This window comes from Eptesicus fuscus, chromosome 24, assembly GCF_027574615.1.
Source record: "Eptesicus fuscus isolate TK198812 chromosome 24, DD_ASM_mEF_20220401, whole genome shotgun sequence".
Classification (NCBI taxonomy): Eukaryota; Metazoa; Chordata; class Mammalia; order Chiroptera; family Vespertilionidae; genus Eptesicus; species Eptesicus fuscus.
This window is the reverse complement of record NC_072496.1, coordinates 4,576,709-4,589,521: the sequence shown is the minus strand read 5'-3', so window position 1 is coordinate 4,589,521 and position 12,813 is coordinate 4,576,709. Positions and strand designations below refer to the sequence as shown.

General features: G+C 57.6%; 1 protein-coding gene across 1 annotated transcript in view; it reads left to right on the top strand.

The window, feature by feature from the left end:
- The window catches only part of PCNX2 (pecanex 2), a 57,623-nt gene that overhangs the window by 23,794 nt on the left and 21,016 nt on the right, over positions 1–12,813 (top strand). Inside the window, exons 16-21 of the mRNA XM_054712957.1 lie at positions 2,862–2,971; positions 4,401–4,497; positions 6,459–6,551; positions 7,678–7,828; positions 9,223–9,364; positions 10,603–10,780. Coding sequence (XP_054568932.1) covers positions 2,862–2,971; positions 4,401–4,497; positions 6,459–6,551; positions 7,678–7,828; positions 9,223–9,364; positions 10,603–10,780 — 771 coding nt within the window. The remainder of the gene's footprint in view (positions 1–2,861; positions 2,972–4,400; positions 4,498–6,458; positions 6,552–7,677; positions 7,829–9,222; positions 9,365–10,602; positions 10,781–12,813) is intronic.

Sequence of the window (12,813 nt, the reverse complement as noted above, 5' to 3'; positions counted from 1 at the left end):
ACGGAGATCTCGCCGTCTCACCCGGAGCCCCGGCTCTGCTGCCGGTTTAACGAGGCTTTTGTCTCTGCCTCTCGTGCTGACTCTGCATCCCCGGGACCGCCTTTTCCTCCCGTCTCGGCCCTGCGCTGGATGGCGGGGCCCTGCAGCCGATGTCAGCACGTCGGCCGTGTTTCTGCATTTTTACTATCGTCGCTCGACAGGGGACAGATCGGGGGCTGGGAGTTGATCTTGCTCCCTGGAATATTAATTAGGAGAACATTGGGTTCCTCTCCTAACCTCATATTCCCTCTGACTCATCCGAGACGGTAGCAGGTGCCGCCTAGACGGACTCCCTCATGGACTGCCAGAGCCGACAGTGACGGACAGAAGCCACCGGAATCGCGGCTCCCGGGAGAGGGGTCTCGCTGGTTAACGAGCTGGGTTTCCCACGCGCCGTGATTTCCGTGTTTTATCGTCCCCGGCCGGGAGGGTCTGTGTTCGTGATGGCGGGGGATGCAGAGGGGGAGGCGCGTCGTGGTAATTCAGGGTTTCCGAGCCTCATTCGCCGCTGCCGGCTCCTTCCAGGGGCCGCAGGGCCGCAGCTCAGATGGGGCGTTTCCCCCGCGTTCAGCGTCCACAGCCTAACCGCAGACCTAGAGCAGGCGGCGCGTTCTGGGATCGTTTGAGTCCTGGCACGGACCTGAGAGGTCCCCGGGTCCAACGCCTCAGCTTTATCTTTGAAAACGAGGAAACGGGGGTCCCAAGAGATTAAGTGGCTTGTTAGCATCCCGCACCCCAGACTCCAGATCTTGTGTCTTTTTAAAAAAACATACATATTTTATTGATTTTTTTACAGAGAGGAAGGGAGAGGGAGAGAGAGTTAGAAACATCGATGAGAGAGAAACATCGATCAGCTGCCTCCTGCACACCTCCCCACTGGGGATGTGCCCGAAACCAAGGTACATGCCCTTGACCGGAATCGAACCTGGGACCCTTCAGTCTGCAGGCCGACGCTCTATCCACTGAGCCAAACCAGTTAGGGCTTTTAAAAAAATATATTTTTATTGATTCCAGAGAGGAAGGGAGGGGGAGAGAGAGAGAGAGAGGGAGAGAGAGAAACATCAGTGATGAGAGCGAACCATTGATTGGCTGCCTCCCGCACACCCCTCCCTGGGGAGTGAGCCTGACTAGGAATTGAACCGTGACCTCCTGGTTCCTAGGCCATCGCTTGACCACTGAGCCACGCCTCGGGGCAGAAATGCCCTCGTGGTTAATGGGGCGAGAAAAATGGGTTCCTTTTCCCTTAGAGAGGGCGCGAAGCTGCCACGAAGGGCATAGCGACGTGAGAATGTCTGCCCGCACTCACTCTATAACCAAGCCGTCGGTTCATCTGCAAGTCCGTACATTCCGTTGCAGAGATGTCTCACATTTCTAAGGACAAAAAAATAAAAAAATAAAAATGCTGAAACGGAGATTCTCTTTGGAGAGCACTTTCATTCAAAGCCGAGCTTCCCTGCGCATTTTCATCAAAAGAATTCCCACGTGCACGGGAAATCGACCTCAGAACTGTGGGACGACTCGACAGTTTTATTTCTGCCTCAAAAAGTATTTCAAAGCCTGTGGGAGATTTATGAGGCTCATCAATCCACATCCTTTCCACGTCGGGGCCCCCTGGGAAAATCTCAAAGCCATTAGGGTAGTTACTCTTTTTTTTTTTTTTTTTAAATATATTTTATTGATTTTTTACAGAGAGGGATAGAGAGTTAGAAACATCTATCAGCTGCCTCCTGCACACCCCCGACTGGGGATGTGCCCGCAACCAAGGTACATGCCCTTGATCAGAATCGAACCTGGAACCTTTCAGTCCACAGGCCGACGCTCTGTCCACTGAGCCAAAACCGGTCAGGGCCCTCTGTCCTTCTCAGTTAACAGCAGCCAACGTTGACACGCCGCTTTGCCGCGCGCAAGGCTGTTGCGTGTGTCTTCCTGGTTTGGGGGCTGGGCGTACCCTCAGTGTGAGGAGGGGGCTGGGATATGGACGAGGGTCCGATCCTGGTGGGCTTGCATCCCTCCCCGTGGAGGAGGCGGTCGATGAGGAGTCGTGGGAAGTTCCGAGGGGAGGGCTTGCCTTTGCTGAGCGGAGGAGCCGGGTCTGTGGAGGGCGGGCTGTGGGGCTGGCATTCACGTTCCCATGGGCGCTGGGAGCAGCAGGCCTGGCCGAGGCTGTGGGGGCCTGGCCCGCTGGGCACAGTGAGGGGAAGGGACTGGTGGGGGGGGACAGTGGAGGCTCAGGGACCTGTGAGGACCAACCCAAGGCCCGCGAGGGTGGTCAGAGGCTCTCGGGGGCCCCAGCGGGGCTGGTGGGGGGACGGGCCTTGGAGCCTGACTCCCCCCGACTCTCCAGCCGCAGGCCCGGTGGCCTCAGCTCCCTGCCAGCGCTGCTCCCGGGACCCTACACCTTCCCTGTGGGGGAGAAAGGAGACGCATTTTAACATATTTTTATTGATCTCAGAGAGAAAGGGAGAGGGAGAGAGAGAGAAACATCAATGATGAGAGAATCATTGATTGGCTGCCTCCTGCACGCCCCACACTGGGGATCGAGCCCACAACCTGGGCATGTGCCCCGACCGGGAACTGAACTCTGACCTCCTGGTTCATAGGCCGATGCTTAACCCCTGAGCCACGCCGGCCGGCAGGAGAGGCATTTCATTTCTGAGAAAGTGAGGCTGGCGCAGTGGAATGGCTCTCTGCCCGGGCAGCGCTGGCTTCTCGGGCACATCGGGGAGTCACACCTATCGTGTGGGCACGCGTGCCCCACCCACTCGTGAGTCTGGTTCTGAGCACCGTGACAGCTCACGCACCGGCTGTGCGTCTCTCCCCAGGAGCCCTGGAGCACCCAGCACATCCCCGCGCTGTTCTCCGCCTTCTGCGGCCTCCTGGTCTCGCTGTCCTTCCACCTGAGCCGGCAGAGCAGCGACCCGTCCGTGCTCCTGTGAGTGACCCGCCCCGAGCGGGGCGCAGGTGGCGGTGACACTCCCCACGCTAGAAACACGCTTCACACTGCAGCGCACGCACTGAGCCCAAACACACACGCCCCGTGCCGGGACACACACATTGTACACGCCTGTGCTCGAACACACGCCTGTGAGTAGCATGCCCTGTGCTCTAACACATGCACCTGTGAGTAATACGCCTGTGCTGTAACATGCACACATGTGAGACACACACAGACTGCGCGTGGGTCCCTGCAGCCTTGCTCTGTCACGGGGGGGACCGGGGGGCGGGGGAGAGGGGGGCGGCTGCTCAGTGCCACTGGGGTCACACTCTTCCCAGCTGGTCCCTGGGCGAGGGGGGCGGGGGGGGTTGCAGGTTGATCAGGACCCCCTGAGCTGCCAGCACACATTCCAGTGCCTCTGCTCCCGAGTAAAGCACACGAGGCAGGGATACAGGGGTGCAGGGGTGGGGGAGGGGCGTGGGGATGGGGGAGGGGTGCAGGGATACAGAGGTGCAGTGATGGGGAACGGGTGCAGGGAGTGGGGAGGGGTGCAGGGATACAGAGGTGCGGGGGTGGGGAGGGGTATGGGGATGGAGGAGGGGTGCAGGGGTGGGAGAGGGGTGGGCGAGGGGTGCAGGGATACAGAGTGCAGGGAGGGGGGAGTCCCCAGCCCAAGCCTGCCCGGCCTTTCCCCAGGGTGAGTGTCTGAGGAGCGCCCGCCTCAGCCAGGACCCTCTCTGTGCCCCGTCAGTGGCCCCGCTGCCTGGACTCCAGGGGTCCCTCGGGGAGACGGGGCTGGCACCTCCGAAAGGAAGGGTTTTGTGCTGCTTTTTGCTGCCGATGCAGCCAGCGCCCTCCGGTGTGAGGTGGGGGCACCGTCCCTAGTCACTTGAAATGTAAACCCGTCGTGCGAGGCCCGAGTCTCACGTGTCAGCAAACCCGTCGCCATCGGGTGTCCGTCACCCCATGTGACCTGTCCCGACGTGGGGAGCTGGCGCCGGACAGCCAGGGCTGCTGGGGCCCGAGAAACCCCAACTCCAGGCTGTCCGGGGCGGCGCAGGGCAAGGCCTGGGGACGGGAAAGGGGACGCCGTCTGCACAGCCTTCCCCGTCGGGGACTTGACGGGAGGTGGAGTTTTGCTGCTGCTTTTGGAGGGGGAGCCTGCGGGGCTGGCAGAGGTGGGGCGCCCCCTGAGCTTAGCTGCTGACAGTCGGGCACCCATTCCTCCTGCCTCAGTGAGGAAGGAAGTTGGAAATCAGACATCACCTTGGCGATCACTCAAATGGGCCCTTTTTGCCTGAGGAAGGAGAGCGCCTCGTTTTGTCCCTGTGAGTGTGGGGTCCATGTTGAGGTCTCAGCCACGGCCACGGCCACGGCCACGGGCACATGTTTCCAACAGTCAAACGCGTGTGTCTTCCCCCTCCAGGTCCTTCGTTCAGTGCAGATGGTTTCCCAGATGCTCCCACCAGGACCCGGCGGAGCCGGCTGAGGACCCTCTCCCGGGGAAGATGAGGGACTCGGTGGTGAGACACGTGTGCCGTGTGACAGTCCAGGCACCGCATGGCATGCGGGGAGACGCACACGCCAGACCGCACTGGCATGGCTAGGCCAGGGCCCGTGACGGCCGCGACCCCGGATCTCCCCGCACGTCCCCGGTGGTCCTCCGTGTCGTGACTGGCGGCCGCGCTCTCTGCTTTGTTGTGGCCAAGGTCACGCATGGAGGACAGGGAGCTGCGGCCGGCAGCGGCCGAGGGCGTCTCGTTCTTGTGGCTGGAGGTGCCGGGTGTGTGTGTGTGTGGGGGGGCGCACGCCTTCCCGAGTCTCGCACACACACTCTGAAAGGCTTGGCACGAGGGCGAGCCGTCCCAGGAGGGGTTTCACGTGATGTGTGCGCCCTTCTCTGCACAGACTTCCGGTCCAATTACAATATTTTAATGGGACCATCAGATCAGCTCTCACAGTTTGATGCTTAATATTCTTATGTGGTAATGTGAGCATGAAATTTCCCTCCTTGTGTCTGGTTCTGTTTCTCTGTGTCTTTCTCTGGCCGTCTTATTCTCTCTCTTTCTTCTCTTTCTGTCTCTCTCTCTTGCTCTCTATCTATCTATCTATCTATCTCTCTTTCTCTCTAGTCTCTCTGTATCTTTCTTTCCCGATCTCTCCCCCTCCCTTCCCATCTCCTCTAAAATCAATAATAATAATAAAGAATAGCAGGTAAAAGCTTTAAAAATCTGAAAAAAGAAGTATAAGGAAGAGGAACTTAGCTCTTTGAAATTTAATAGTATATTATAAAGACTGAGTAATCAAAAAAAAAAAAAAGACTCACCCACAGTTAAAGATGAGATTACTGAGTCAGTAAAACACAGAAAGGAGACAGATTGTGGAGGTGAATTTATTCTGTAAAAATTAAATGTCACCCTCAGGGATTGACTATTCGCTGTGTGGTGTTGAGGTGATTGTTCAGCAGTGGGGTGGGGGGAGGGAGGAATTTTGTGTGCTGATCCCAGTCCCTTGCCTGACACCAATGGACGTGAGACAGACAGAAAGAAGGCAGGGAATCCATTGAGACTTCCCACCTCTGACCTCAGGGCAGGCTGAGCTATCATCACCAAACCTTCTGCTGATTCACACAAAAATTCTGCCCTGGCCCGTGTGGCTCAGTGGATAGAGCGTCGGCCTGCGGACTGAAGGGTCCCGGGTTCCATTCCGGTCCAGGGCACAGGCCTTGGTTGCAGGCTCCCTGGCCCTGGTTGGGGCGCATACCGGGAGGCAACCAATCGATGTGTGTGTCTCACATCGATGTTTCTCTCTGTCTCTCCCTCTCCCTCTCCTTTCTCTAAAAATCAATGTAAAAATACCCTCGGATGAGGATTAACAAACAAACAAAAAAAACTAAAGTTCTGAATAAAATACAAATAAGTCCTTCCATGTGACAAAACATTGCCAGGATAATAAGGAATTACCGGGTTAAAAGGTGAGCCAACCAGGAAGCGTGGCGGAAGCCGAGCAGGCCGCTGCTTTAGCCTCAAGGGCATCGCCTGGCCTGGGTTGACCTTGAGCGCAGTTTCCAGCCCTCAGGCTGTGGGGAAGGGAAGCGGAGGCCAGGCCGGTGCATCTTGCCCGTTGAAACGCCAGCTGCGCCGAGGCCGCGTGCCGGTGGTTAGAACGTGACCTCCTCTGTCGGGTCTGGGGGCCTGTGTCTGTGACCCTCTGACCCGGTGGGAACCCTCCCTTCTCTCGTGCTTAGCTGATGAGGGCTAGCCTGGCATGTCCTCCCCCGCCCCGTCCCCTGCCTCAGTCTCCCCGATGCCCCCAGCGGGAGGTCGCGGAGGGTCCATCCCGTGCGTGCCGCCTGGGAACACAGCGGAGAAGTGACCGCCGACGGGAAGCCTGTCCGGGGTCCCCGCGCTGGGGCCTGACTTGCCCGGGGACAGGGCTGCCGAGAGAAACACGGGCATAACCTGGGCGGCCGCTCTCTCCCCAGAAGGACGTGCTGAAGTCGGACCTGCTCCTGTGCGCCGTGGCCGCGGTCCTGTCCTTCGCCGTGAGCGCCAGCACCGTGTTCCTGTCCCTGCGCGTACGTGTCCCCTCGCCGGTCCGCTTCCCGTGGCGGCGCGTGGGCCGGAGGGGATGGGGAACCAGGAAGGAGACAGGGCCAGCTGGGGGGCCCTGGGGACTGGGTCCCAGCTGAGGTTCGGCAGGTGTGGCTTTTTTTTTTTTTGGGGGGGGGGTAATCCTCACCCAAGTTTTTCCATGGATTTTTAGAGAGAGAGGAAGGGAGAGGTTAGAGAGAGAGAGAAACATCGAGGTGAGAGAGACACATAGATAGATTGCCTCCTGCACACCCCCAACCAGGACTGGGGCTCAAACCTGCGACCCTGGGGTCCGGGAGCCGACTCTCTAACCACTGAGCACTCCGGCCAGGGCCCAGGTTCGGCTCTTCATTGACCCTTTCTCTCCCCCATCGGGCGTTGCGTTGCTGCCTGCCCGTGCGGGCCCTCCCCCCCCCCACCGTGAGGGGGGTCAGTAGTAGCACAGGCTGAGGCCCCAGCACGAGTGACGCGCAGGTCACGGCGCCAGCGCCAAGGAGATCCGGTAGGAACAGAAGCAGAGAAATCTCAGCGGGCTTGGCGGCTTGAGGCTCTGACGGGCGGCTGCTGTCTCTAGAAAAATGTTACAACTTGTGAATTCTCTCAATGAGGCAGAATCCATTAGCTCGTTTTGTTATTCTTTTTTTTTTTTTAATATATCTTTATTGATTTCAGAGAGGAAGAGAGAGAGAGAGAGAGAGAAACATTGATGAGAGAGAAGCATGGATCGGCTGCCTCCTGCACGCCCCTCACTGGGGATGGAGCCCGCAACCTGGGCCTGTGCCCTGACAGGGAATCGAACCGTGACCTCCTGGTTCATAGGTCGGTGCTCAACCACGGAGCCACGCCGGCCGGGCAGTTTTGTTATTCTTCAGTCTTTTTTTTTTTTTTAAGTATTCCGTGGCCAGAACTCCGTGGGCCTCACGGCTTGCAGGGGCCGGTTCTCCGCTCCCTTCTTGGCTCTGGGTGGCTCTCAGCACAGAGATGGGGCTCTCGGTGCAGAGGAGCCGTTCCGAGGCCCGAGGCAAGGCCTGAGCTCGCGTCTGTGCTCTAAGGGGCCCGGGGGCGGCCGGTGGCCCGTGTCGCCCACGGTCGCGCCCTCTGTCCTGGCAGCCCTTCCTCGGCCTCGTGCTGTTCGCCCTGGCCGGCGCCGTGGGCTTCGTGACCCACTACCTGCTCCCGCAGCTCCGCAAGCACCACCCGTGGATGTGGCTGGCGCACCCCGTGCTGAGGAGCAGGGAGTACCGGCAGCGGGAAGTGACGGGTGAGTGGCGGCTCCGTCCGGTGCGTCTGGGCCTCGGATGTCTCCCCCGACACGGTGCGCGTCGCCGTGAGGCCGGTGTGGGTGACATGGAGAGAGGAGACCGCTGTCCTCTCCGCTGGGGCTCAGACCCAGAGGGGGGCGGGCGGCTGCTTCTGCATCTTGTCCTGAAAGTCAATGTCACCGGCGTTTGAAAGTCCGATCGCACCCCCCCCCCCCACCCCACCCCCCCCCACCGGGACCCAGGGCCTCTACGGCCAGGAGCCGCTCATACGTTTCCTTTAAGTCGGCGTTTTCCCGTCAGCGCTGCGGATGAGGGTGGCTTCTGTTCCTCTTAACTTACATATTTTTGCAGCGACCTGGCTGAGGTGGTCGTGTCTCTCTGAATTGGTGACATGTCGACAGGACTCTGTCCACATATTTTTTTTTTTATTGATTCAGAGAGGAAGGGAGAGGGAAAGAGAGATAGAAACATCCATGATGAGAGAGAATCATGGATCGGCTGCCTCCTGCATGTCCCCCACTGGGGATCGAGCCCGCAACCCGGGCATGTGCCCTTGACCGGAATCGAACCCGGGACCCTTCAGTTTACAGGCTGATGCTCTATCCACTGAGCCAAACCAGCCAGGGCCCACATTTTTTTTTTTAATATACATTTTATTGATTTTTTTTTACAGAGAGGAAGGGAAAGGGATAGAGAGTTAGAAACATCGATGAGAGAGAAACATCGATCAGCTGCCTCCTGCACACCCCCCACTAGGGATGTGCCCGCAACCAAGGTACATGCCCTTGACCGGAATCGAACCTGGGACCCTTCAGTCCGCAGGCCGACGCTCTATCCACTGAGCCACACCGGCCAGGGCTGTCCGTGTATTTTCTAAGCGGCCGCATCGCGCTGGCTGTGACGCCTCCATCTGAGAGGGCCGAGCTCTGTAAACGGAGAACTCGGGAAAGGGGGTGTGCAGAGCAGGGAGCCTCGTCTTTAGGGGAGGTCGGCGTGGGGGTGCTCTAGTGAGAGCGACTTTGGTTTTGGAAGCCACGAGGGAACTCTCACAGGCTGCCTTTTAGTTCCTCTGTGTCCCATTTCCTTCTCGCCGGCCCCCCAGCCCCTGGAAAGGAGGAAATGAAAACGGACGTTTCCTGAGCCCCGGCTCTAGAGCGGGAGGCATTCTGCGGGGTCACCGTTTGCGTTGCTGCTCCCTGTTACTGCCTATGAGTTAAAGGGGCGGTATTGCTTATTAGGTTGAATTAAGGGGGCGGAATTGCTTATGAGATTGAATTAAAGGGGCGGTACTGCTTATTAGGTTGAATTAAAGGGGCGGTACTGCTTGTGTCCCGCGCGCCTGAAGACAGATGCTTGACCCGGGGCTGTCCCGGGCGGGGGGTGTCTCCTGCAGACGTCCCCCATTTGATGTGGTTCGAGAGGCTGTACGTGCGGCTGCAGTGCTTTGAAAAGTACGTCCTGTACCCGGCCATCGTTCTGAACGCGCTCACCATCGATGCGTTTTCCATCAGCAACTACCGGAGGCTCGGGACCCAGTAAGTGAGGGGACGGTGGCTCATTCTCCTCCTGCTGGGGTCACGGCCTCGGCGAGACCGAGGGAACTTCCTCTGGACGGGAGGTCGGCTTCATGGGGTCTCCCCCCACCTCGCAGAGCGCAGAGCGGGGCACAGGGGGGCGGGCGTTGGCAGAGCGGGGCGGGATGCCGAGGGAGGTGGAGCTGGAAGTGGTGGCGGGAATGACTGTCCGCGGGTTTGGGAATCACCCTGCAGCGCAGACAGGGAGCGCTAACGGGATGTCGGAAGCCCCGTGTGAGGCCAGGGCCCCCGAGTTCCTGCCTCCTGTCACTTCATTCAGCAAGTGCTCTGCCGCTCAGCGCTGGCAGGTGTCACCGCTCGCCTCGCTTAAGCGGGGCGCAGCGCTCCGTGTGGCCAGGATCCGTCCTGGCCGGAGCACCGACAGTGTGCCGTCGGGTCACTGGTTTCGTTTGTGCCGATGAGCTCTGGGTTCACAGACGGAAACCCACCGGATTGTTTGTGGATTTGTCCTGCCCCAGGGGTTCTGGTCCAGTGAGCTGGTGGAGTGGGAGGCTGGGAAAGAGACGTTTTCCCAGATTTGCTCACGAGTCACGTGGCTCAGACGTACACGCCCAGGTCAACCCCGGTGTCTGATCCCAGGCAGACGGGGCCACACCTGCCTTTTGTTTTGGGGGGCGGTGAGGACGGATCCGGGAATGCCGGCCAAAGGCCTCTGAGCGCTGGGGTCCGAGTAGGTTCCGGTCACACGCGGCAGACACATGCATGGCCCCGTCACCTCCTGCCCCGCCTGCCTCCCGGTCCAGACCTGGTTCGGGGAGGCCAGGGCAAGAGGTGGCCACGTCTTTGGTGCTTAAATCCCAGGCTTCGGGTCCCGGGGTGACAGTGCGCCTCGCTGGGTAGGGAGGGCGGACACTGGGACTGCAGAGCCCTTAGAGAGCTCGGGCGGGCCTGTCACTGCCCGCGGCCTTCAGATACGCTCCAGGCCGCTCCGCGTCCTTCCGACGGCCGGACGATCCAAGGCCTCGGGGGCCATGGAGAGCCCCTCGGGGCTGACTGTAACCCCAGCTCCGCCCCGCGAGCACTTAGACAGGGGACCCCAGTCCCCAGACGCCGGTTCCTGCTCTGTCAGGGAGGGTGGTCCCGATGGACAACGTGCAGCAGGTGCAGGGGATGCGAGGTCCCGTGAGCCTGGGCGCTGGCCTCGCAGCCGGCTCCCTGCCCTCCCTCTCCCCCCGCAGCTGGGACATCTTCCTGCTGATCGTGGCGGGCATGAAGCTGCTGCGCGCCTCCTTCTGCCACCCCGGGCGCCAGTTCGCGCCGCTGGGCTTCGCCGTCCTCTTCTTCCACTTCGACTGCCGGGGCCTGTCCGAGAGCTTCCTGCTGGACTTCTTCCTCGCGTCCATCCTGTTCAGCAAGGCAAGTCCGGGGTGACAGTTGGTCATCTGTCCTTCACCCAGAGTCTCCAAGGTGCGTTTCTTACCGATGGCCTCGTCCTCGGAGGCTTTCTGTCGCAGGTGCTAAGTCTTGCATTAAAACTGAACCACATGGCCCGGCCGGCGTGGCTCAGCGGATAGAGCGTTGATTCCGGTCAAGGGCACGTGCCTCGGTTGCAGGCTCCTCCCCGGCCCGGGGCCCCGGTCAGGGCTGGTGTAGGAGGCAACCAATCAATGTGTCTTTCTCACATCCATGTTTCGCTCTGTCTCTCCTTCTCCCTTCTACTCTCACTAAAAATCAGTGGAAAAAATATCCTCGGGTGAGGATTAACAACAAGAAAAGAAAAAAAAAAAAAAAAAGAGAGAAGGCTAAATAAAACCTAAAACAAGGATAGGGAACCTGGATCAGAGAGAGAGAAGTTGGATGTAACGGACGAAGGGAGAGTGCTGCATAAACCCTATTATTATTTTTTAAAAAATATATCTTATTGATTTTTTTACAGAGAGGAAGGGAGAGGGAGAGAGAGTTAGAAACATTGATGAGAGAGAAACATCGATCAGCTGCCTCCTGCACACCCCCTACTGGGGATGTGCCTGCAACCAAGGTACATGCCCTTGACCGGAATTGAACCTGAGACCCTTCAGTCCACAAGCCGACGCTCTATCCACTGAGCCAAACCAGTCAGGGCCATAAACCCTATTATTATCACACTTGATCCCCAGTTCTGTGGGGCAGGACGCTTCAGCAACAAGGTCGCTCTCTCTCACATCGCCTGATTCTTCCTGTGAACGTCCACCCCAGCCTCCCTCAGGGGACCCACCCCTGACCCCGTGCACAACCAGAAACCCTCACCGACACAGGATTCCATGTAACCCCTAACTCTCGGGGGGTCTCCACGGGACCTGTGAGATGTGCGCGCTCCTGCCTCCCGGTCGGTGATCACACGCCCGTGCGCCCTGGTGACTCCATGTGCATGTACGGAGGCTCTAATGAGCAGCTATGAGCTGGGACCCTGGCTGAGACTTCCCGTCACGTTCCGCTGGGGTCCGAGCCGCTGGCTGCATGAGGCCGGCTAATCAAGACCCAGGCTGTGGCACTTCCCTTATTAGCTCCCATGCGTCTGCCTAAGCAGCTCTCCCCTGCCGGGCGCTCATTGCCTCTGCAGCCCCGTTTCTCCTCTTAGTTGCAGTTTTCCAGAGTGCACTTCGCCGATGACAATCTGTCACCCCGGTGGCTCGCTCCTTCCTCTCTCACTGTTTCCTGTCCTTGAGGTTCTGTTTTCACTTTATGGCTGTCGGCTAATCAGGTTCCTACTGCTTGATACCTCTTTGCCTGAGAAATTCTGCTGTTATTTTGCATTTTAGTAGTAAATACGGTGTTGACTGCCATATCGCACTCATATTCTTCCTCAGGCTTAAGGAAAACGCTTTTATTACTGGGGTGCCAGGAGCTTTTTTGTGAGCGAGTTGAATTCATTTTCCAACATTCTTCCTGCATTCATTGAGCATCGTATGGTTTTTCTTTTTTTTTTTTTTTTTACTCCCTTCATTTTTATAAAATATACTGACATTTCTTCTAATGTTCAAACATTATGAGATGGACCAAACTTGATCATATGTTTAGTACATTTGTAGATTCATTGTGTAAATGTTTTATTGAGGAATTTTGCATTTATATTAATAGGTGAGAACATTTCTATTATTCTTGTTCACTTTAATATTAAAGAATACTCTCCCAATGTGAACCGGGAAGTTTTTCTATGATGGACATTTTAAGGCTACATATTTTCCTCTATAAACTGCTTTAGCTGAGTCCCACAACTTAGGATTGATACTACTGCTTTTCACTGTCATTCATTTTTAAATATTTTGTAATTTTGACTACGATTTATTCTCGGTTAGTTCAGTGTTGTGTTTGTTGTTATATCCAAATGCAGACTTTGTGGTTATTATGGCTATTGTTATTTTGTCCTTTTTTTACTATTAACTTCTAATTTAATTGCAAAGAAATTTGCA